Source organism: Suncus etruscus, chromosome 1 (assembly GCF_024139225.1).
Source record: "Suncus etruscus isolate mSunEtr1 chromosome 1, mSunEtr1.pri.cur, whole genome shotgun sequence".
NCBI lineage: Eukaryota > Metazoa > Chordata > Mammalia > Eulipotyphla > Soricidae > Suncus > Suncus etruscus.
Window position 1 is genome coordinate 95,500,117 of NC_064848.1, and position 26,958 is coordinate 95,527,074.

Genomic DNA, 26,958 nt, shown 5'->3' on the forward strand with positions numbered 1-26,958 from the left:
TAGTACATTGTAGATAGTTATATTGTAAAAGAAATATGAGTCTCCGTGCCCTAATGACGGTATATATAGTCTTCCATTTTATTCCATGCTCAGTGTATATGTGTGTCTTTTGATTTGGGATTTTTATGGTGTCTGGGGGTTTCTCCCAGGGATGCTTAGAGGCAATGACAGAGGTGAAAACATTTCAGCCGCATGTAAGATAAGCATATAATCACTATATTTTTTCTCTTTGCTTTCCGCATGAATAAGTTGAAAAGAAAACACAATTTACCTTCTTTGACACTGTGGGAGCTTGAATGTGAGAAAAGCTCACCATTAGTCTGCACACAGTACACTTCTCGTGTTTGGATTCCTCCTCCACAGAGGGCTGTCTGGTTGCCTCTCCTCTTGTCTTGTTGACTGAGCAAAGGATCCACTCTACATTCTGTCCACTCTGTAGTTCTCCATCCATATCTAGAAAAACAAAGTGTCCACAACCACAGCCACGTTCACTGAATAAATATTTTTCCAATGCTTCTAGATATTTTAAAGAATATTAACCTAAATTATCATTTCCTCTTTCAAAACTCTTACTCAGACTACATTGTGGTATATATTCTCCCTATTCATCCTCAGCAACTTTATATTTAAAAAGGGGTTAAGTTGGGGTAATATGGTACTAATTGCAGCTACTATAATTTACTTTTAAATATTTTATGAAAGAACATAATGCTGAAAACATAAAACTTTATGTTCAATTAAATTGAACTCAGGCTTGCCCTTTTTCAAAACTTATAAGCAAAGGATGATATTCTACTTTAAATATTCTACTTTCAAATGACAGGGAAGCCAATGATTTGTTTTGCCTTATCTGCTATATAGTCTCTCCAGCCATGCTTTCTCATATTGAATCAAAATTATAATTGTATGTTAGTACTAAAATCTATTTTTAAATTTAGAGTTGCTTTTTATTTTTGAGGATAATATTTTCTTTTTCCCACTCAGCTCTGAGCATCCTTTAGAGCTTTAAGTTATGAAAAGAGCTGACATTTCTAATTAGTGGAATAGGGAAAGACAAACTATGATTCTAAATTAAAGTTCCAAGCAATATTATAATGTGAAACAAATGCCAACAGATTGTCAGCCCAACCTTTCCTTGAGGAGGTGGCCAGGGAAACATTTCCTGATGCTCCTGAAGATAAAAATTGATGGCATTTCTCAACCTCAAGGAAAATGGATATTCTAAAAGCACATAGAAAATGGCTCAGGTGACACTATGTGTTACTTTCACCAAGATTCTAGCTCAACTAATCAGATTAACAGTCATCATAGCTGTAAATGGATGGGCTAATGTTCATCTCAATTAGATAAAAAGGGTGGATGCCTCATCTATATGCTTTGCTTCATCAGTGGTAAAGTTTCATGAGAGTCAAATTGACCTTTGTGTCTATAGTTCATTTTTATAAATGAAAATTTGTGTTTTGACAGAGGTACAGAATTTAAGGAATCAAGGTAATACCCTCCTTTATAACGATGTGATGCACTCAGGCCATTTTCAAATCATGCATAATTGATGCCTTGGATAGGGTGAGGGAGACCCATGAAGGTAAAAAAAAAAAAAAGGTGGATAGACCAGGAAATAGGACTGGAGTTAGGGCACACATATGCACCTAACCTCAGTTAAATCACCAGTCAAGTCCTACATTGTTTGTTTGTTTGTTTGTTTGTTTTGGTCACACCCGGTGATGGTCAGGATTACTCCTGGTTATGCTCTCAGAAGTCACTCCTGGCTTGGGGAACCAAAATGGACGCCAGCAGTCTAATCCAGGTCCATCCTGGATCAGTCATGTACAAGGCTATCGCCCTACCCTCGCGGTATCACTCCTGCTCCAAATTCCACATGTTTTAAATCCCACTAAATAAATGTCAGAGTTGCCCTAGTGTCTTATAGTATAGGTTAATAAAAGGAAGGAACTAAATTAAAATATGTGCCAGGGAGATGGCATAAAGGGCTAGATACATGTTTTTATACAGGAGCCTAGGTTTCATCTAACACTGTTTCACACCATCCCCTCCCCAAACACATACTGCTGAAAATGAACTCTAAACATTAAATCAGAGTAGCCCTGGAGCACTTGTCCAATGGAAAAAGGGGATTTGTTGTAGAGATACAATTAAAGTTATTTTTATAATTTGAACTTCCCAATTTAGTGCATCTTCAAGATTTCTATGAACAGATAAATATTTAATAGTGTAAGTTGGCTACTTGTTCAAAGGAAAAAAAACTATATTCTTAATTGGTAACACTGTTTTAATCATTAAGAAGATGAAGAATAAAACAACTAATCTTGTGACAGAATATAGAAACAAACTCATAGGTGAAAATATCGGTAGTTTTCTCAAATCTAAGATGTTGAGAGAAACATACAAATCAGTGCAAAAGGCAGAGAAGTTTGTAATAAAATTTTCTTTTGAGTATTTAGTCCTTTGTTACTTCAAAAGAAAATGTGATCTGAAGTGCTGAGAAACTTAAGATCTTGTATACATCTTCAATATTATTATCTGTTGGTAGTTGTTTCAGAATTGTTAGTAATTATGATAATTTCCTGTCTCATTAGTTCACAAAGTTTGAATTGTATTCATTTAAATGTCTAGAATATTCAAAAAAAAAATCTCTCAATGAAGCCAGTAGACACCTATTGAGATTGCAATATTTTCTCAATTGCCTGATAAATATTCAGACTAAGCTAAAATATATCTATGCCAATATATTTCAAAGTTCTGTCTTAAGTGGTATTTTTAAAGACCAAAAATGCTATTTGTAATACTAAGTTTTGAAGAACTATTTTTGTTTTAAATAATCTGTATAAAAATGTATAGAGCACATGTGGTAGGCTGAATCTTGAGATATATGACATGAATAAAAATAAAAATAAGACTAATATATATAATCCTTTTTCTCAAAGAGTTTTAAAAATTTGATGTTGAATTTTACTCAAATCAGTAAAACTTGTTATATATATACAGTACTGAATTTTAATAGACTTTCTCAATAAGCAATTTTATTCAATAAAACCCTGTATTATGAAAGTTTATTTATTTAGTCTTACAGAGCATGGATGACAAAATATGGTCTAAGGACCAAATTCAACCTGATCTTGTTTTTGTAATTGCTGTTTCACTGGAATAGACATTAATTTGTTTATATACTCTCTACATTAAGATTGAATCATTGTGAACAAGACAAATAAGTGGTCCATAGGGTGTAAACTACTTATTATTCTTCCCTTTGGAGAAAATTTGACAACAGCTATAGAAAAATTTTAATAGAAAATATGCAAGTACTGAAATCTACTAAAAATCTGGACTGTGGAAATTTGAAAATGCATCTTGTTAGAAATACATTTTACAACACTGGTGTTTTCTTAGGACTGTATTTATAAAATATTTTTTATTTCTCTCATTTAATATTGATAAAAATTACTATCTCTCTATGTAGGATTCAGTCACTATCACACGGCCACATAAATATGAAGGCTTTCAGACATGCAGAGGAGAACCTATATACTTACGTGGCACAGGGGGCAACTCCATCTACTGGAGACACACACAATTCGCTTTGCTCAAGTTCTGGGCACTCTTTCTCGCTCCCAACAGGAAACTGTGTAACACTTCGTGTCCTTGTACGTGTGCCTCCAGAGAATACCACATCGTGACAGGACTTTGAACATGGGCTCCATTCAGACCACTCTGACACTTGGCACTCTTTGACGATCACACAGGACTGGAAGGTCATTGGCAGCTTCTCTTGTTGGCAAAAACTGAAAAATAGTATTGTAATTCTCATCATAGATGCCCAGACCATTATGAACTTTGTCTTTTACTCTCCTGAGTGAAATAAGCTTGGACAGTTTTATTTCTACTTGGAGGTGCAATTCCAATTTCACTGAAAATATATCAACATTTACGATGTGTAAAAACAGTTAGACTCAAAAATAACATTTGCACTGCCTATTATTTTGCAAGAGCTGCTAAGCTATTCATGAGAAATAGGAAATAAAGGGGATTAAGCAAAATTAGCTGCAACTAACTTTACCATATTGTGCATTTTGCTCATTCCAGATTTGTTTTAATTTAGAAAATGAGAAACCAAGATCTGAACATATGTTAATTTCCATTCTGCCTAGTGATTTAAATAAACATGTCTTACTTGCTAAACATGCTAACGATGTTTTTGAAGAAAGAGTAATTTACTATGTGCTTTATATTTTAGTGTACTTTGAAACTTTGTCAATTATAAAGCATTCTTTTTCTGGCATATTAAATGTTTATTACTTTAATACATCAGTATATTAAATGCTCAGAGTACTAGAAACATAAATAGATTTATATCTATGTTATGGTCATTATCTAAATAGATCTTAAATATATGAGTATCAACAAAGCATTTATACACAAATTCTTTTTCCTGTTTTGAGTTAGATGATCATTGTATTCTAAGTTGTGATGACTCTACATGATTGAAGATGATATTAGAGCATATGCATTTAAAATTTTTCTAGACTGAATGGCCTTGTGTTTACTCTTGTCCATTCTCAATAACCAATATTACATATTTATAAAACACAGGCAGTTTGTCACCATGATAGAGCCATCTGTTCTATTGTGAGAACATGCTGACAATTCTATCTAGTCACTCAGGTGCTATACATAATTTTAGTAATAAACCTTATGGAGAGACAGGTCCACTTTAATGTAACTACTCACATTCTATCTTAATTCTACTGACATGTATATGAAAATTGCATTTCTAGGTGTCAATTAGAGTTCAAAGCATCAAAGTCAAAGTGCCTGGATGGAGAGTTCTGAAAGATGCATTTGAGAAGTGGTAAAATGCCTAAAAGGCCTTATTTGTCTTGTATCATCAGAGTGGAACCAAAGTGCCATTTTGACAAAGGGAATTGAATGTTATGCCATTGAGCATTACACTAACTACTGAACAAAACTTAATCTATGATGATCTAGTTTTCACTCTTATGAGTGAAAAGGCTAAAAACAGTCTATTTAATAAACACTTAAATAATTCAAAAACTTCTCTCTTTAAAAAGCCTTCACATTATAAAGTCTCTTTATTTCATTCCTTCTTATATCTCTTTCTTAATGTTCATGAGATTGTTTACTAAACACATATGCTTAGATCAGCCTCAAGTTCATATTCAGATTACAACAGACTGTTAGCAGTTCTTTTAACTTTTCTGCAAAGCATTATTTTATTAGTTAACTCTCAAATCAGATAAAAGTTGGGATGAAAGCTACCATACAAGATAATAATTTTTCTTTGACTTTGATAAAATAAAATAATTTTATTGTGATGGTCAGATTTTAAAAATTTACAATAAAATGTTGTCTTTTGTAAAATATTTTTGAATAAATTGCCTTTGAAATAGGAAATAAAAAACCTGAAGACAGTCACAACATTTGGCTTCCCTGAATATGAAAACTCTTGAAATATGGTTTATCCTTTTTAGAAACATTAGAGGTCCTCACAATAGGACATCAAAAGATATAAACCTGTATTTAGTATTTAGTAAGGTGCAGAATGTCTTTATGGACCTATCGGCTTTTTGACATAGTTAATATGGGACTCATTTTCTTGCAACTGAGCTGTGCTGCCTAGATTTTTAAGAGGATTGTGACCAAATGAGAAATGTACAATGTTATGGTGATGATAATTCTCATTCCTGGTTTATATATATATGTATATATACATCATTACTGTTAACAGTTATGGCAATCATTGGTAACAAATATATATATGTATATATGTACATATATATATGTCTTCACTGCTAAACATCTTTCAAACTAAATGTGGTATAGATAGTCTTTTTAATCTCTGTGCTTAACATTTTTTGTAGTCAAAGTTTAAAATTTATATTAAAATTTATATTAGGTACCAGAGAAAGTACAGCAGTCATGGCACTTGCCTTGCATCCTGCTAACTCAAATTCAGTCCCTGGTATCCTATGTGTCATCCCAAGTTCTGACAGGAATGATTACTGAGTGTAAAGCCAGTGTAATCACAAAAGAAAATAATATTTTCTTTTAAAATGTTTAACTTTTATAACAAAAAGAAAAGAGAAGAAAAGTTACAGGACACAAAGAAAGTTACAGGACACATTTAATATCAGATAGCTAGAAGACTATATTTGAAGCTGAGTTTTCTAAATGAAGAAAAGATTTTATTAAACACTCTACCCTATTTTTTATAGTTTAAGCTGAATGTAAACCTCATATTGTGAATACAACTGTTTTATCTGAGCCAATACTAAAGCTATGGGCACTGTGTGAATAATAAATAGTGCTATTTTGTAGCCTCATGATTTATACAGTTAATACACTTGGCATTTATGATGCTTATCCTAGGTTGGACATTGTAAAGTAATTGTGGAAAGGTCAAAAACATTGCTGATAATTGTTAATAATTTTCAATGCAGGTAATTCATCTGAGGAATGGGTAGTATAAAGATAATTATGCTGTTGTTCTTTTTATTCACAAGGGTTAGTCCTAACATTCCAGTGAGTGCCTGAAATTGCAAATAATACCAAAGCCTATATGTGCAGTTTTCTATGTACACATACTTGTGACAAAGTTTAGTTTAGTTTAGTTTATAAACAAGGTACAGAACAATATGAGATTAAAATAATAATAATAATAATAAGCTAGAAGAATTATGACAACAAATTGTTATAAACATTATGTATACATGTGATCTCCCTGTTCTCGAAACTGCTATTTCATCTAAGATATTTAAGTAGGAATGATCTATAGCAATTGAAATCATAAAAGAAAATCATTGAATAAAAGAGTACTATTACATATATTACTATTACCTATGTTTACCTTTTATATAACATATAAAATCACCTACCTACATATTTTTGTTTTGAATTTACTATAATTATCCAATATCTTAAATCATTGTTTCACAAATGTAATTATCTTACTTATTTAAAAATGTGTTTTGGGCCCAGAGTGATAGCACAGTGGTAAGGAGTTTGCTTTGCATGCGGCCAACACAGGATGGATTGTGGTTCAAATCCCAGCATCCTATCTGGTCCCCTATGCCTACCAGGAGCAACTTCTGAACGCAGAGCCAGGAGAAACTCCTGATCACCACTGGGTGTGACCCAAAAAACAAAACAAAATAAAATAAAATAAAAATGGGTTTTATTAATACAAAGGCAAGGTAATAATAAGTTGAAAGCATAAATTTCTACTTTGGGGGGACATAGAGGTTAGTTAGATGAAGTATGAGTTACTATGATAGATATTTATTAAATGATGATACAAAATTTGTTAGGTTGTAATAGATAATAACACATTATCCTAAAGCTTTTAGTTTGTTTCATGAGTGGATAGGAAAATTATTTTTGATACGTTTTCTTAATATCATTGTAAGATATCTGCGTCAAGCAATGAAAGCAAGTGTGGAATTGCAGCTAGACTGGTATAAAAGTAGTTATGTAGGCTAAGGAAAATGACCTCCTTTCAGTGAGTGTACCAATAAAGGTTTGGAATACGAGAGAGAGAATATTTGAATTTTAAGTAGATTCTGGAGATAGGCTAGAAGAACAAATATTAGGGCACAAAATTTGAGGCACAGAAGAGATGTTTATGATGATGATAAAGATATAAATAGCAACAATATTATAATAAATGTGTTCATGATCACTGTGTGCCAGCATTGGTCATAAAAGTAGCTTAGAGTGATGAATATGGTGTTAATCTTTACTGACAGCCTATTACAATAAAGACAGTGTTGTTGTACCAAGGTATCATATCAATATTCAAAAATATTCATAAAGCAGAGACAAGCATTTCTGGATATAAGCACATATGGTCAAATTGTCTCATCTAAGTATAAATAGTAGTAGGGTTAGTATTTTAATTGGTTATTTCTAATCATGAAGTTTATCAAGAGACAACAGATGTAATGGCAAACTGTCCTAACAGTTTCAACTTCTGATTATTCAGTATGTTTAGTATTACCTATTTTAGGGCCGTATTATCTCACATCTTTACATTTTTCACTTTCACAGGGATACATTTCTATAATGTTCATGAGTGGGAATGTATAATTTGCCCTACACAGAATTTAAGAGTTCCAAGTATCAGAATAGAATAATGAGAGGAGCTGGGAAAGTAACTCAATGGTCTAAAATATAAGTATTGCACACAGGTACAATCTACTACTTCGTGGTTCCCCAAGCTTCACTCCTGACTACTGACTGAATTAAAGTCGTCCATAAACACCAATGAGTGTGACCCACGACCAAAATATAAAAATGTAATGGTTAGAAAACTATTATTGTGGATAACTAAAAGGTTTAAAAAGAGGAAGGATTCTCTAGATGTGGAAATATAGTAAATTGGGAAGCTTAATAAACAACTTGGAAGTTGGAGACAATTTGTAAATGAACTTGGAAGTTCACAAAACAGCTTGAAGTTAAGCATTGCTGATCTACTAATTGACATAATAATTTAATGAAAAGTATGGAATAGATAGAAAACTTCTGGGCAGAAAATCAGTTGAGCACACTGTTTCAATTTGATAAAAATGATAAATTGATAAAAATGTATCAAATACATACTCATCCAACCCAAATATACAGTTGAAATATCCAGAAGAGTCAGACTTATTTAAAAGCTTGAACAGCTTTAGGAAATTTTAAATCATTTAGAAATTATGAGCATTCCTGAGATTCATCTATCAAGAAAAAGGAGCAAATATGCAATCACATGCTGGGGCTTTCAGTCCTGCATATACCTTACAGTGGACTTTGAAAATCCAGAAGAACTATGATGTCTATTCATTTTATTTGTGATTGTGAGAATAATGAGAATAAGTAAACCATATGTGGTTGCTAAATTATTCAGCAGCCATACTCCACCATTCTTTGCTTTACTTAATGAAAAAAAGTTGACAATGAAGCAATACGTTCCGAGTTATGATTTTCATGAAAACATACTACTCAAAACATCCTAGTCAAATTTGTGAGCTAGGCTTCTGCAAAGGCAACAGACATAAAATTATAATACCCATACATGACATAAAATGTATAGGTTGTTTCCTGGCACTACATTAAAGTCCTCTGATCACCACCAGGAATGATCCAGCATAGATTTAGGAGTAAAGTCTGAGCACAGTAGGTGTGTCTCCTCACAAAATAGGTACATAAATAAAAGGACACAGTAGTCTCTGGCAGATATTTTGAAAACACTGATTATCTAGTATATTTAACACTTTTAATTTTAGATCTAGATTAAAATGAAGTAACAGCATAATTTATGTTATTGTGGGACTTTTTTGCTAATTTACATAATACTACATAGAAACAGAATGCAATTTAAATACTTTTCTCTAAAATTAATTTTGGAGCCAATGGTCATACCATCTTTCCTCAGGTTGCATAATAAATGTGTCAAAAGATCACTATCATTATTTTTAATAAAATAAACATCCCAAGATCCAAATTATTTTCAATGCTAAACTCCAATCTTTATATGTGATAATGAAGACTCTTCATAATCTATGACCTCTTTCAGTCCTATATCTCAGATAGTCAAAAAGCTTTCCAAATTAACTTTGAACTCTCTTCTCCAGGAATCTACAATTATGTCTTTTCACTGTCTCCATAAGTAAAGAACCTTAAACTATCCATATATTTTAGTCTTTGCTATAGTATTTGTTATCAGCAATCCTATCTTCCATCTTGACTCCCTGAAGCAAGTTATCTTGGTAGGGATAATGCTCAAAAGAAACTTTAAAATGTGGCTTGCATCTTCCTTCCTCAAAGACCATACCATAGCCACTATAGTATAAATTATATGTGACTTTTTTCTTTTCAGGAAAAGCAGATAAAATTATGACTGACCTTCTGATATTATAAACTATTAACAAAAAAACCCAGAAGTTTCTTAATGTAGGATGGCTAGATATCTGCTTTGAAGTGGCCCAGTGGGGCTAAAATAGATAAAAGGAAACTCTGTTGAATCCCCTTAGAATCATTTTTTTTTAATTATGTTCTGTCTTTGTTTGCTACCCACCCCTTGTTGGAAAATAGATAGGTATGTTGATAAAGTTATATACAAGGATTATTTTTGTTAATAATAAATCAAAATAAGTTTAAAGGTATGTCATTAAAGGACTAGATTTTATCATTCAGATAAAGTAATAAAATTAATAATAATAGCTTTTTCATCTCCCTATATCCTGAGGTATACTTCTTAAGATTCTTTTTGGAGGAATATGATACACTAAAACATGCTACTTTTGTTATTCACAGATCGGATCTGCAGCATTAGCTAGATGCTTATTACATATACAGAATGCCATGTTACACTATTGATTTGGAATCTATATTTTGACAACATTTCAAGGTGTTATTTTGTGCAATTAAATTTGAGAAGACTGGTCCAGTGCTAACTTTCCCCATCACTCCAACTATATGACATCTGATATTTATAGTTGGCAAACAAATATTCATATAATTTCACTTATTATAGACAATGAGAAACTGAGTTTATAGCACCAAGCAACATTATTAAACATTAAATGACATAAAATAATTTGATAGACTGGAGTAAAAGGCTTAGTATAAGTTAAACTCCAAAAGAATTCTAGCACTCAGTTTCACAACATTTTTATTAATATATATCATCTCGGACTATCGAATATCACTTTATTAGATAGATATCTGGTAAAATAGCAATTCCACTTCTTTCTACTGACCTCAGTTCAGAAATTGAACCAAGCTATAGCATATTATTGAAGCATAAATCATAGTTAGGCACCTGGCTGCAAAGGATAGGAAGTATGTTTGACTTGTCTACACATGTAGTAACCAAAATCCCAGTAGAGAAACATAAGCCCTATCCTGCAGCTAAGGTGAGCCAGGAGTGACCCCCCCCATAAACCCTTGTCACCAACAAAGAAAAACTCTATCAAAAGCTGAGAGTCCATACAAATGGAACTAAAAAACATGTTAGCAAGCCACAGGAGCAGAGTTACACACATAGAGAATTTCATAGATGAACTTAAAGACAAAATGCTAGTCAGCAACAACAAAATAGTCAATAAATAAATGAGAGACAAACATTGGAAGAAAATGTAAGGCACTTTCTGAACAAAGACAAAAGAAATAATCTACAATTTATAGGAATACCACAAGGGAAGGAAAAAGAGAAAGAGGAATAACAAGTAGTAAGGGAATCAATAACAGAGAATTTACCCACTCTGTACAAATACAAGAGGTGAAAGAGTTCCAAATAAAATAGACCCTAATAGATCAACACAAATACATAAGTAATCCAAATGACTCCCCCCCAAAAAAAAAACAAAGAAAGAAATAAATTCTTTAAAGTAATAAGGGAGAAAAATAAATCCTAGTACAAAGGAAAGAACAAAAGAATCAAATTAAATCTCCCATTTAAAATAATTCAGGCAAGAAGACAGTGGAATGACATATTTAAACTACTAAAAACAATATCCTTAAAGTCAGACTCTAGACAAGTGTTTCCATGTCTCTAGTCTTATTCAGAATAGTATTAGAAGTCCTAGCAATATCAATTAGATAAGAGAACAGCATCAAGGGAAATCAAATAGTGAAAGAGAAATTTAACTATCTCTATTTGTAGTGATATGATGATATAAATAGAAAAGTCTAAAGAGCCTACAGAAAAATTCCTTGAAACAATAATTCAATAAATCAAAGTGGCCTGTTACAAAGTCAACACACAAAAGACAGTTGAATTCCTTTATGCAAATAATGAGACAAAGGAGAAAGAGATAAAAGTGTCCAACCCATTTAAAATGGCATATAAAAATATCAAATACCTAGAAATCAACCTAACATGAGAGATGAAAGATCTATACCATGAAAACTTCAAAACACTTTAAAAATAAATTGAAGAGGACCTAAGAATTGAAAGAACATCCTGTGTACATGGGTAGGAAGAATGAATATCACCAAAATGACCATTTTATGTAAATTACTATATGTATTCAATGCAATCCCTACTCAAATTCAGACACCTTTTTTTTTTAAGGATTTAGAACAATTAATGAGAAAGTTTGTGTGGAACCACAAAAGACCTGGGTTAGCCAAATTCATATTGAAAAACAAGAAACTAGGTGGCACCTCTTAACCTAACTTGAAGCTTTACTACAAAACCATAGCGATCAAAACAGCATGGTACTGGAACAAAAATGAAGTGTCAAACCAATGGGTTAAAATAAAATATCCAGTGACACACCACCAAATATTCAGTCAACTAGTATTTTACAAAGGAGCCAAGAACTTGAAATAGAACAAAGACAATCTCTTCAACAAATGGTGCTGCAACAACTGGATAACCACCTGTAAGAAATTAAAGATTGATCCATACCTCACACATTACACAAAATTCAACTCAAAATGGATTAAAGACCTTGAAATCAGACCTAAAACTATAAAGTTCATTGAGGAAAACATAGGAAGAACACTCCAAGATTCACACCTCACAAAATTTACACCTCACAATGATTATAGGATGCCACTGGCAAGAGCCATAGCATCAAACCTAAATAAATGGGATTACATCAAACTAAAAAGATTTTTATGGCAAAAGAAACACTGGCTAAAACTAAAAGACATCTAACTCATTGGAAAAATATTTTTGCACTCAGCATAGCAGATAAAGGTTTTATATCTAGGATACACAAAGTGCTCACAAAGATTAGCTCTATAAAACCTAAAAAATAATTCAAAACTGGTGGGAAGAAATGAACAGACATTTTCATGAAGAAGACCAACAGATGGCCAATAGACACATGAAAACATGTTCAGCATCACTTAACATTAGGGAAATCCAAATCAGGATGGTACCAAATGAGCTTCCATCTTACACCAGTGAGGATGGCATATATTAAAACAATGGGAACAATCTCTGTTGGCACGTATGTGGTAAGAAAGGAACTCTCATCCAGTTCTGGATAAAAACAGTGTTGAGGGTTCTCAGTAAACTCAAAATTGATCTACCTTATGACCCAGCAATCCCTCTCTTGGATAAAATCCACAAAGATAGAAAAACATTTATCCAAAAATATGTATGAAGATGTGGTACATATACAAAATAGAATACTACATAGCAGTAAGAAATGATACAAACATTCAATTTGCAGCAACAAGAATGAAACTAGAACATATCTGTTAAAATAAGTGAGACAGAAGAAGTATAAATGCAGTGATATCATTTATGTGTGATATTTAGAATAATTCCATGAAGAAACACAATGAGCTAAAGGTAAATTGGACATCATAGTACAAGATTATAGTGAGGAGAAGAAAACAAATCAACTGGAAGAGGAGAAACACAAAGCCTTGACTCTCTTTTATACTATAAAGAAACTTGCAACAATGAATTAGCTATTTAGAATGAACAGGTGTCCAATCAACTTCTCACTACAAAAACCTATAATAATGATATAATATTTTTATTCACAGAAACAAGAACAGAATATATTTGGAAGCCAGAGAATCCCACTGCAGCGCTCATTGTCACTACATATTAGTACCTTAATTTTTCTATGTATAACTCTTCAACTTCTCTGTCCACAGTGATTTTTGGAGATATATGTTGAACACTGTAACTTCGTAATTTAATGATTTATTATATTAGACTCCAAATCCATAGGACAATCTCTTCACAAAATACGCCCAATGTATCCGTTGCCCTTTGTTTTTGTTTTGTTTTGTTTTGTTTTTTTGAGGTGGGGGAGACACACTCGGTGATGCTCAGGGGTTACTACTGGCTATGCGCTCAGAAATCGCTCCAGGTTGGGGGACCATTTGGAACACAGGGGATAGAACTGCGGTCTGTCCTGGTCAGCCCTACCACTATGCTATCGTTCTGCCCTCCCCCCATTTCCCTTTGACTGCATCTGCTACTAAGACAATGCTTAGGCCAATAGAAAGCACTAAAATAGACAAATGCACACCATAGGCTGTTGTTACAGACATCATTTATTAGTAAGTTTTAGCAGGTTACTATTATCTTTTTACTTTTCTTTCTTCTTTCTCAACTCAAGCTATTGCCATTGTGTCATAATGCCCACACTGGCAGTTTCCTTTAAAATGAATTTCACTGCACAGGACATGGCTAACACCACCACATGGAGTAAACCCCTATTATAGTGCTCATTACCACATTGCTTGGTACTCTAGATGTGAAAATTATGTTTATCCTAAAATGCTCCATATACAACCTAACCCCAAAAGTATCAGAAAAATTCACCCCCACTCTTGGAAAACCATTCCCTTCTGATGTGCTGGTCTTTTTGTTTTAAGTGCTCTGACCCATTTCATAAGGATCAGACCTCCAACTACAACTATGAATAGATTACTATCTGTATATAAGTGGGTGTAAGTGAGTATGTGGTGGACTCCTGTTTGTCTAATCTGGATTATACATAATACCCGCCTATATTATATATAGCCCCTGTTGTATACTATTCCTCCTATCCCCCATCACCACACTACAAAACTCTTCATATTCTCTCACCCCTCAACCCCAATCCGCTATCTCTTCCAATTTAACCCTCTTCACCTTAAATCCTTCTCTCCTAGGGAATAGGGACCTTCCTCCCACCTCAGTAAGATGCCATCTGGCTTCCAAAGCAAAAGGACATCTTTTCAGCTCCCCCATATATCACTTCAGCAATAAGTTGAGCCACTGCTCCACTGACTTATTCTGTGAAGCCCTCTTTCTCCCACCTCCTCTCAATATGAAAAATTGCCTACTACCAGATTCAGCTCCAGAGAGCCCCCCATCTTGAGGGCACTACTTGAGGACCCTGACTGCTGCAAACCCATTTTTCAGATTCTACAAGACCATGGTATGAGATGAAAATGTGTGCTAGACCTTCTCAGACTATCTCAAAAGACTCAATGAAAATATCTATGTATTTTATTTTTGTTTTTTTGGGGGGCCACACCCGGTGACGCTCAGGGGTTACTCCTGGCTATGCGCTCAGAAGTCGCTCCTGGCTTAGGGGGCCATAGCGGATGCCGGGGGAATCGAACCGCGGTCCGTCCTAAGCTAGCGCTGGCAAGGCAGACACCTTACCTCTAGTGCCACTGCACCGGCCCCAAATATCTATATTTTCTTTGTATGTTTACTTTCTTAATAGTTAAAACTCCTAGTGATTATTTTCACATATAGATGTATCCTTAACCTCCTTATTTTATTTTTCTTCTTCTTTCTTCTTTTGGAGACCTGTTTTGGTTCTGCTTGGCCTAAAATTCTAGTAGAAAATCTTGCTTGGGATAAGAACTCAGGTCAAAACTGACCATGGAGATTGTATAACCTGTTATCGTTACCTCTAAATGCATCAATAACAAAATCTGGCATTGTTATTTTTTTTCTGCACAGGCACACTAAATCAGGGAAATCTTATGTATAGAAAGAAGTGTTTATCTAAGAGAGCTAAGAACTCATGAATTTTATAATATAGGGGCATCTTCCACCCTGAACAATCATCATGGGGTCCTTAGTTAGACCTCAATTGATCAGATATTGACTCCCCAACCCTGATACCAACCTTAAACTGGCACAGTTCCCTGCACCAGCACCAGGAATCAAACTCCCCCTGGGGAAGGCTTTAATACTGCTCTGTCATCAAGTTGTACCAAGGTAAATTAAAATGACACCTTCACAATGAGGAAGCAGCAACAACTCAATCTAACCTAACACTGAGATGAAATCAGAAGACCCTCCATCATGGGATTTGTGGAAAAAATCAAGATCACTAATTAAGGAATACTGACTATGACAACCTTGAATGAGCAGAACTTTTCCTGGAATCATAAAAAAAAAATTTTATCCTAGACTTTCCCTAGGATCTTTGCAAAAACCAAGATCTCTAATTGCAGAGGAATGATTCTGACAACCACAACTGAACAGAACTTATCCTGGGTCCATGAGGAAAGACCTTGGGGTTTGATAACTAACATGCCTCGAGCCTATAATCGGTCTCATGACAGTGTGCTTTAAGATTAAAGAAACCCTCTATATTAGGCCAAGGAAATTTTCTTTCTAATTTTGCCAACATTTATTGTACCAATGCAGAGAAAAACAAAACAAAAAATACTTGCCACATCTGCCCCCCCCCCATTTTCTTCTTCATTTCTTTCAATTTTAATTACATTTGTAGCTTTTTTTTTTTTTTGTTTTTTTTTTTGGTTTTTGGGCCACACCCGGCGGTGCTCAGGGGTTATTCCTGGCTGTCTGCTCAGAAATAGCTCCTGGCAGGCACGGGGGACCATATGGGACACCGGGATTCGAACCAACCACCTTTGGTCCTGGATCGGCTGCTTGCAAGGCAAACACCACTGTACTATCTCACCGGGCCCACATTTGTAGCTTCTATATAGGGGTCCCTGCCTCTGTTTGTTTTTGTCTTTTTTTTAACAGAACCATAGAATATGAATCATGTGATTCTGCCTCATGTACATATGTCTCCCTACAAACTGAGAAAAGGAAAAAAAAAATGGATGGAACCTGGGGGCCAAAAGGTCTCAGGAACATAAAGTAGAAATAAAAAGTGGTAGGTCCTAAATATCCAAACCAATGTCAACAACAATAGAAGCAGGGGACACAAACTATAACAAGCTATATACAAAATCGGCTTGTTATGCTAGCAGTCTAGAGGGCTAAGGATAGAGGTACGGGATGCATACTAGGAATTATGGTGGAAGAAGGTCAACACTGGTGATGGAAACAGCAATAATTCACTGTCACTATATTACTGAAATACAACTGTAATAAAACTTGTAAAAAATTTAAAAAAATTTAAATGTGGTTCATAAATAAAAGCAATTATATTACAATAAGCTTAGAATATAAAATATAGGAACTGAAGATATAGAAACTTGAAATCTGCAACACATAAACACATGATCAATGGGTACAACTCAAGGAGCAAAGTATAAGTTTGTTTTATTCATGTAAAGTTCCACAAGAAGCAAGTGGCTTAAAATATACATCAAACATGCATGGAAGGATCATATTATTGGCTCATTACAAAATGAAAAATATGGGGCTAAAGCAATGAAACAGCAGGTAAAGAATTTGGTTTGTATGAAAATGACCTGAAGTCCATCTCTGGTATCCAATATGCTCCCCTGAGCCCACCAGGAGTGATTCCAGAGCACATAGCCAGAACTAACCCTAAGCTTTTGGCGTGACACAAAGGACAAAATAAAGAAAAATATAAGAAATTTAAGAAAAAACAAAATATAACAATTTATTAAAGATAACCTTTAAAACACACTAGTGGAGCTGGATGATTGATGGATCCATTTATGAAATTCCTTCCAACCCCCCACACGCAAGTCAGCCCTCACGATAACTCATGACTGTTATGAGCTCATATGACTTTCTCTAATATAAATCATTCTGGCACTCAGAATATATTACCAAGAAACAGATATATAGCAATATGTCTTCATTAGTTCCTATAGATTTAGTATATAACAAGCACTCAAAATATTCTTGTTGAATTAAAGAATAATATTTTCTCCTTCTAAAGATGGATATGAGGTTAGTATAATCATTCATATTATAGGAGGGCTTTCTAAATGAAGTATTTCATTCTAAATCATTGTTTCTCAACCTTTCTTCTGACAATGATCCCTTAAAAACTTGGTTTCTTCATTTTCTATAGCTTGGCACCTTAGTTTTGTATTATTGTTTTACAATTTATAAATTTTTCACCCCTATAAATATTCTGGGTTCTCAAAGAGAACTATTTGGTTTTCAGCTGAACATTCCTTGCAAATGGGACAAACAGAATGTAGTGTTTAACACAGATTGAAATAGTCATGTTTTTGTAAAGGAAAATGTATTCATAGTCAATTAGGACATTTTAGTTAGGGCATCATAGATTCAAATATGATTTCATATGTTAACTTTTTATAAGAATATAGGTGATTGTCCTAATCCTGGCAATAAGGTATTAAGGATATGGATCTAAGTATAGATGTGGAATATTTCTGTTAAACGTGACTATTTGAAAATAAGTAGCATGCTTATTGAGGTGAAAACATTTCACATAAACTGAGACATCTTTTTTTGTCAACTGACAGTCATGTTTTTGTACTTTGATGCTCATATACAAATAGATTCACTTTTAAGATAATATTCAAAGATCATTACAAGAATATAATACTATGATTATATTTACCATTTCAACAAATAAACATTTTTTTCTTTTTTTACTTCCTTTCTTCACTCCCCTCAACCCACTCTTCCCACTCCACTGGCCTGACCTTCTCACTGCCCTCTTATCCCCTCCCTTTCCTCCACTCTCCTCACTTCTCCCTGTACTTTCCCTTCTTGCACATTTTTCTTCTCTCCCTTCCCCTTTAATTCTCTTTCTTCTGCTCCTTCTCCCTTAGCTCAGGAGACCAAATGTGGTGCCAGGGATTAAATCTAAATCAAAGCTTCCACATCAAGTGTCCTACCCACTGTTTTATCTTTCCAGATCTATAAAACAAATGATTAAACTAAGTGAACTTCAGTTTTTATGAGTCCTAATTTTTTAGCATGATAGAAAATATGAATACTGAAATAATAAAAACACCCATGCAATAGTCTAGAAACATTACAAAATTTCTATTCTAAATCACATGAGACTTATCGAACAGTGAATATTCTGTCCTGAGTATTTTTCATGTGGTAAAATAATGTTTTGCTAAAATAGTTCAAAAGTACTTTTCATTTACAAAATTGAAAACTTAAGTTTTTATAACCTAACCAGTCTAAATTCTTTTTGTTTTATATTATCATATTTAAAACTTCTGTGGGCTACAATCTTCCTAGCAGAAAACTGGCCCAGATTTTCTACTAATTTCCAAAAGAAATTAATGCCCACTAACTCTTTCTAGGTAGTCTGGTCCAGGCTAATATCTCTGCTGCATTCCACAATAGGTGGAGCAGAGACAATTTTCAGCATGAAGTACATATAGCATACCAGCACCACACTCTATAATCTCCAAAGAAACATTCCAGGTTAACAACTTAATCATATAAAACTGCCTTATTAAACTTAACCATAGCAACTTAACCTCATCAAATATTTCAGATATATAGATCCTGGTCTATGAGGCTATAAGAGGCTTTTACAACACCTAAAAATGTTATAGTGGCGTTAGCCCAATCACATCACCAGAAATCTGATGGAAAAGTAACATAAAAATCTACCAAGCTTTTGGGGCTAGAGCAATAGTGGGTAGGACATTTGTCATGAATGCTTTCCACTCCAACTATTGTTCAAGCCCCAGCACCCTTTTGGTCCCCTGAGCACTACAAGGGATAATTCCTCAGTGCAGAACCAGAAATAACCCCTGAGCATAACCAGATGGGGCCTCGAAACAAAAATAACAAATAAATGAAATCTATTAAGTTCAGTTAGCCTTAACTAGCATCAACCACAGCCCAGTATATCCTTAGAGAATGACTTTAGTAAGAGATACAACAATAATTTCAAATTGACCTTTGTTGATCTAATTATTGATAATTTCATTTGCCTTTATGTCATAATAAACAATATGAAGTAAATTTCTTTGTGCCTTCATAGGAATAGGCTAGGGTGTTGGGTGGAAAATTGGGGGACACTTGTAAAAAGAAGGAAATGCTGGTGTTGAAATTGAAGTTTGAACATTTAATGCCTGAAATAACTCTTTTACCCACAACTTGGTAAGTCATAGTGTTATAATCAAAACAAAAAATAAGTAAAGAAGAAACCTTTTTTGGATAAAAGGCTGGATGAACTAGATCAATCGTACAGTGAAGGGTGCCTGTTTTGCACATTAGCAACTTGGGTTTGATCCCTAGCAGTCCATATGGTCTTCTAAATTCTGCTAAGTGTGTTCCCTAAATGCAAAGCCAGGAGAAAGCTTTGAGCAACTACAGATGTGCCCCTATCCCCAAAAGCTTTTTACAATCCAAATTTTAACTATGCCCTTTTTAAACACAAGTTTACTTCATCTAACTCATTTACCAATTTGCAAGAAAGCTCATGCTTTTTTAAAGCCAGTTTCGTTCTCTTCCCTTCACAGAACTCAGCAAGTTAGGAGCAGCAGCAATTCTTATAGTAGCAATATGCACACAATAGTCAAATTGCTTTTTTCCTAATAGACAGAGGTCCCCCCCCCCTTGCTTTGATTTTGAAAATCTTTTGTTGGATTGCTGGGAAACCTTGCCAAGTGGTGTCACCTGCCAGCTGGAGTGATCATATGCTCCCTATTAAAGCTGAGGACCATGGTTGCTGGTCAGCAGCTGAATGTGAGGATAACAGCACAGCACGTATTTAGTAATGGCATAAACTGCTATAGCAATGAAGCTCCCATGGAAGAGCAAGTACATACATTTTCTATCCTTTCACACAGCGAATGTTTGCATGCAGCTGCTTCCATACCATCCATGCTGTTTTAGGCAATGAACCATCATAAAGATTCATGGCACAATACCAAAGCAATCCCCAATGAGAACGCCAGATAGTTTAATGAAATGGAGCAAAACTACCTATCATACTTCCAAAATGGTGCTATGGGATGATTGATTTTGGCAGTCCTTTTCATCAATGGCAAGGCATTCTTTAGCACTGAGGAATTTCTGCCTTTTTTTTTCAAAACTCTAACCAAAAAGAGAATAAAAAAAGATAACTACAATGTTATTTTATGCATTTATTAGTTAAAAGACTCAAGTATCAAAGCAGACATTAACACTCATAACATTTTTTACAAATGGAAAAGATTAAATCTAATGTCACCATGTTAAATGATAGAAAGTAAAGGCAAAACGATTTAGTGATCTTAGCAATGATTAGAGATTCTTTTCTTCATTAAGAAGATACTGGAATCTTAGCAATCACCTGACCTGGCTAATTCATGATACTTGAAAAACTTGAGGTCCATCACTCTGAGCTCTACTGAAATTAGTATATATAACTCATAATATTTTATAGAATGTATGAAAACAATGCTGTTTTTTAAATAATAGCTTCCTTTCTATTTCTGATCAATTCTTCATTAATTTTCTTTCTTTACTCAAAATTCTCAGTTTTACAACACTCATGATCATAATTTCAAGTAAGACAACTACATTTTTGTTTACCTCAAATAGAATAGCTCCTACTTAAAATTCAACATCTTCCCTTAAGCTGAATTGCTCTGTATCTTTCCAGTTTTTTCTGATTCTTCACTGTTAACTATTTCCTATACCATTTAGCAACAACTCACTTATATTCATAAATAAATTTGATTCATATTAATATATCTAAGCATTAATATACTATATATGTATATACAAATAAAATTCCTCATATGTTTATACACAGTATATTTTCAGCTCATCCTTTGGTTTCCTCTCCAGCTAGTATATCTGAGCCAAGTGTTGTTGTTTTTTTACATAACAAATTTAGAAGGATTAATTGGCACTTGTTTTTAATATATCTTATTTACACTATTCCTCTTCGCTCTGTCATATAGTAGTAGAAAGACACTTCTACTGTAAGGCAATTGGAAAAAAATTTAAAACACAGATATTGATTATATAATCTATAGGTGCCTATATCAAGAATATGGCAACACAAATTTGAAATGATATATGCATTTGAGTCTTGACTCTAACACTATTCCCAATACCCACTGTATGGTAACAACACAGTGGTCACCAACATATAAATGGATAAAGAGGATATGATATACAAACTCAATGAAATATTATTATGTTGTTAAAAAGTGATGAAATCTGTGATAATATGAATGGGACTTGATGTGATTAAATTAAGTCAAAAGAGAAAGACAGATAAAATTTTATTCATGTGTGAAATATAAAGAATCAAATCAAATAAAAGTCACTTTGACAGCAAATACTTTGAAGTAGAGGAGAGGAGATGGCAATTCGATGAAGGTGGTGGAAAACAAATTGTTAGGAGTGAAATGAGTATTAGTGGAAGAATACTACAACTTTGATGATGGGTGTGGTATAATAAATTTGATGAGGGTAGCTGTTCTTCGAACAATTACTTAATATTGTGAACCAGACCTATCTGAACTGAGGGAATATAAATGAAATCAACCTTTCTGAAGAATTTAGGTTCACCATATTTATCAACTTCTCAAAAATCCAGAATAGCTGATTAAAAGTCCCTGGTACTGGAGCAATAATACAATGGTGTTGGTATTTGTCTCTCATAGGTACACTCAGGTTTGTCCCAGAGCTCCACCAGGAGTGATCCCTGAGTGCAAAGCCAGGAACAAAACTTGAGACCTGCTGTGCGTAACCCAAAAACTAGAAAAAGAAAGAAACATACAAAAACAAGAGTAATTTGATCTAGTTAACTTTCAGAATGACTTTCAGGTCCTTCATACAATCCTTATCATTTTTCAAGGACTGGAAATGTGATATGCTGATTACTTCCTTCTACTTTACAGTTGTAGTTTTCTGTCACTCTGGTAAGCTCTCTAAATCTGTGTTTTTCAATTGCCAGTTCACAGACTGGTGCCAGTATTCCAGTATGAAAGGCTGAAAACTACTGATCTAAATCATGCCAAGACCTACCTTAAACCTATTACCTTTCTATTAAATTCTTTATTTAATGGAGGAAGGGGAGATTAAAAAGATTGAATTTAGATTGAAAATGGATAAAAATCATTTAGCATTGAAGAAACTTCCTTGATAATAATGATCTCCATGACAAATAGGCATAGAGAGAAGCATAGAAAGAAATAACAAATGGCCAAAGGCAACAAAACCGGAGAGCCTGAGAGGGAGCAGAGGAACATTAAATAATGGGAAAGGAAAAAAGACACTCTGCCAGAGGGTGTGGTATTTGAACACTGTACATGTAAAACCCTACCATAAATAGTTTTTTAAGTAAAGATTAATAAAATACAATTTGAATTAAAAAATCAACAGTGTGAGTTTTTCAGATATTTTTTATAAAGTGGATTGTGAGGTTGGACATAGAGGCAAACTGGCTCAGCTGAAATGAAACACAGACCTCTGTAAAAATCCTTTTTCATAAAATACCTCAACTTACAATGTGAAGAGAGACAAGGTCTGGAAAATGGGAGCTGGTAAAAGGGAACATCCACATGGCTATTTAGGGTAGACTGAGGGAAAGAAAGCAAAAGGAGTCTTCTTAGGGTTACTTCTGGACTTATACCCAGTTTATCCAGAAAACTTACTTAATGGTTTTAGAAATATTTGGAGCTTGTGTCAGCTCATTTAATTGCATGTTTAATTACATAGTGACATTCCTCTGCCTCATTTACCCATGTTTTAACCAGCAATAGAAAAAAAAAAGCTAGACTAGAAAGCATAAAAAAGATATGCAGACTTGTTTTTTTTTGTAACATGATCTTGAACAAATCACTGATCATCTTTGTGGCTCTAAGAGAGGAGTGGAGGATATTTCACCTATAAGCTGGCCATAGAAACACAGAAAATCTTGAGATCTTGCCTTGTACATTCACAACAGGACAAACTCATTTGCTTTTCCTCATCTACCCAAAGCCAAAATTCTTATATTATAAGGCCCATAAATAATCTAAAAAGTTTAGAGGGTCTTGATGGGAAAAGATTCCCCATTTCCCATCTCTTCTTGAGGTATAGAAACATTTGGTTTGTCTATATTATACTATAGTTATAAAATTAGAAAAATATTCATTCATATATTTTCTATGAATATTAGAAACAAAAATATTAAGACAAAATTTTTTTTTAAAATTGATACCTCCTCTGATACAGGAAGATACCCTGATTTTTGTTATTGCTGTTTTTTTGTTTTGCACTTATGTGGATTGGGGAGACATAGTGGGCCGTGCTGTGGATCTGTGGTATCTCCTTAATCCCTGTTATCTCTCTCTGGCTCTAATATTCTAAATTTTCTTACTGACTCTTATTCATCTTTAATTTCTTTGTGTATCTTATATTTTTATCTCTGTTGGATAAAAAAATTTCTTTAAATATTGCCAGTGAAATTTATTTAATAATTTACTTTGAGATAATATTGGCAAGAAATATATGATGCACATTCATTTGATAAATTACATGACATAGATAATAATATAGAAATAAATCATTTTATAGCATATAAGAATATTAATGAGTCATAAAATTAAATGACTATAAAGGGAAATATAAAAATTTATTGAGAAATAGTAACTATAACTCTAATAACAACTCAATAGTTCTGATAAATTCATTTAAAATAGTCTGTAGGATGAAGGCATGTTTTTGCTTATTTCTTTCCATACTGAGAGAACTGGAAAACTTAAGTCCAACTAAATTAACATTTGCCATATACTACATAAACCCAACTTTTATTTTATAGGAATCAAATGCATTAAATCTGTGCAGAAGTCATGATTAAATACATAAATTTTCATTTAGGGATGGAAGTATTCATTACAATGTATTAATTTTGTGCTACATATACAATGGTGATTAATTAATAAAGACATTCTGGGGCCGGGAAGGTGGCGCTAAAGGTAAGGTATCTGCCTTGCAAGCGCTAGCCTAGGACGGACCGCGGTTCGATCCCCCGGTGTCCCATATGGTCCCCCCAAGCCAGGGGCGATTTCTGAGCGCATAGCCAGGAGTAATCTCTGAGCATCAAACGGGTGTGGCCCAAAAAAAAAAAAAGACATTCTTTAGATCATGTTATTCTAATATTAATAAATAACTATATTCAGGCAATAAACTTATTATTTCTTGTTAAAATAATTACTATATATTAAATGTTTATGAGGAAATAAATATTAATAAGTTTCATTAATAAAATCATCATTGCTTTAATTTTTAGGCATTAAATGTTATTGTTTTTCAGAAAAGCTATCATACAAACTGTAGTTATAGGCAGGTATAATAGGTTTATAGGTTTAAATAAAATTAAAAAATTACATAATAAAGTTTTAGTTCCACAATTCACAGTAATATAAAAAGTGTATAAGGGGGTCTGGAGCTGTGGTACAGGGGTTTGAACATGTATTTGCCTTACATGTGACCAATTCTGGTTCAATCTCTGGGATCACTGAATCCCTTCAAAAGTCATCACTGAGCAGGGACAAAATTAAGTGATCTCTGATTTTAGATGCATAAGCAAGTCCTAAGCACTCTGCCAATTGCCAGTAATTTACCTCTTTATGCTTTTAAACTAACTGTTATGGACTTCATAATTTGTGATAAGAAAATTGTGCTATTTTCTAATAAGCCCTGTGAGTAAGCAATTTACTGCTTTAATCAAATTTTCTATTATTTATAAGTGGCCTTTAATTTTTAGCTTTCTTTTATTTGGGCAAATAGTGTATTTTGGGGGCTATCTTTTAGTTACCAGATTCTAATTACAATATGCAATTATACTAAGTGGAGTCTATCTAAAGTAATTGGAGGAACATTATTTGAATCTAGATTTGGCTGGTCACATACTGCTCTTTATAAGTTTTATCTCCATTATTTAATGGAGAAAATCCATTCACAAATTATTTATTTACCTGTTCTTTCTTATTCAATTATTTAACACTTAAAATGATCTTGCAAGTATTCACTTTTTATGTCTAACAGAGTTCTAAATTGGTTGTAACCCAGAATCTCTGTTGCTAAGTGCTTAAAAACTAGCATTACAATAGCATTTGTTGATTTTGCTTTCCTTAGCCACTACTGTGTTTTGATTTCTTTGCTATATTTTAAATTTTAATTAGATGAAACTTGGTAACTCCCAGTTTTATATGTATATCTGTACATTTCTTCCAATTCTCACAAACTCAGATTTTTGGTTTAGAAAGGGAAATAATTTATCAATGAAATTTAATTCTGAAAGGTGTGACAAATTTGTCACATCACAGTATGTTGTACTTAAAAACATATCCAAATTGTGAATACAAATGGGAATACTAGTTGTGGTACGTGAATGATAATGGCAACGTGGTCTAACAAATGTGAACCAACTGTCTTTTGACAAATAAAAAATAAATTACTGGAAAGCAATTAACTATTCTATACAAGAATAATATAATTTTTAAAAGAAAAGGCAAAGCTGATAGCATATTCATTTCTCCATTTCTCATATATTAAAGGGAGAACAGAAAATCTGATCATTAGCAACTTTCTACTTTTATGTAAATCTAAGAATTAGATTCATTCTTATATTTTTTGATACTTCCCTATTCGACACATGCTGTCATTCTTAGTTTTGCCATCTCTTCTTAGTTCTCCCCAATACTCTGTTTCATGATAACCTACTATATGAAGAAGATAAGCTGTTTATTGCTTTAGCTGCTTTTCTTGAGAAAAATATTCTGAAAATCTTCCCTTCTTTTCCTAAAAAATAAAAGCAACTGGAAAAATATCAAATAATAAAAAGTGCAGAAGGTGGTGGCGAATATTCATAAACTTATTTTTATTTTCTAAAAATCATTAAGTGTTGTTATTTTTAAGAGAATAATTATGTTAATCTTCAAAAATCTTAGATTAAAGTTGCTGAGCAAATAAGTCAATCTTAGAACCTCACAATCTATTGGTGCTAGGTAAGAAAGTTATAAAAAGCTTAAGCACGAGGCCACAGCAATAGGGCTTTTGCCTTGTACTCAATTGACCCAGGAAAGACCTGCATTCTATCCCTTGTGTTCTATATGGTTCCCCAAGCCAGGAGCAATAGCCAGGAGTAACTCCTGGTGTTACCAGAGCATCACTGGGTGTGGCCCCAAAACAAAACAAAAGCTTAAGCAGGTATATGTAAACAGACATTCTATGAAAGCAAGGTTCCTGATACAAAGAAATCTGACTCCTCTTTAAATCCTTATACAGCTATTATCATAAATTCGAGCTCCAACATTAAACTCACAGAATAAACCAATATATGCAAAATA

At 33.5% G+C, this 26,958-nt stretch overlaps 1 protein-coding gene across 1 annotated transcript in view; it reads right to left on the reverse strand.

Annotated features, from left to right (window-relative positions):
- The window catches only part of THSD7A (thrombospondin type 1 domain containing 7A), a 320,868-nt gene that overhangs the window by 263,939 nt on the left and 29,971 nt on the right, over positions 1-26,958 (reverse strand). Inside the window, exons 3-4 of the mRNA XM_049776115.1 lie at positions 3,552-3,800; positions 272-453 (exon numbers count right to left, since the gene is read on the reverse strand). Coding sequence (XP_049632072.1) covers positions 272-453; positions 3,552-3,800 — 431 coding nt within the window. The remainder of the gene's footprint in view (positions 1-271; positions 454-3,551; positions 3,801-26,958) is intronic.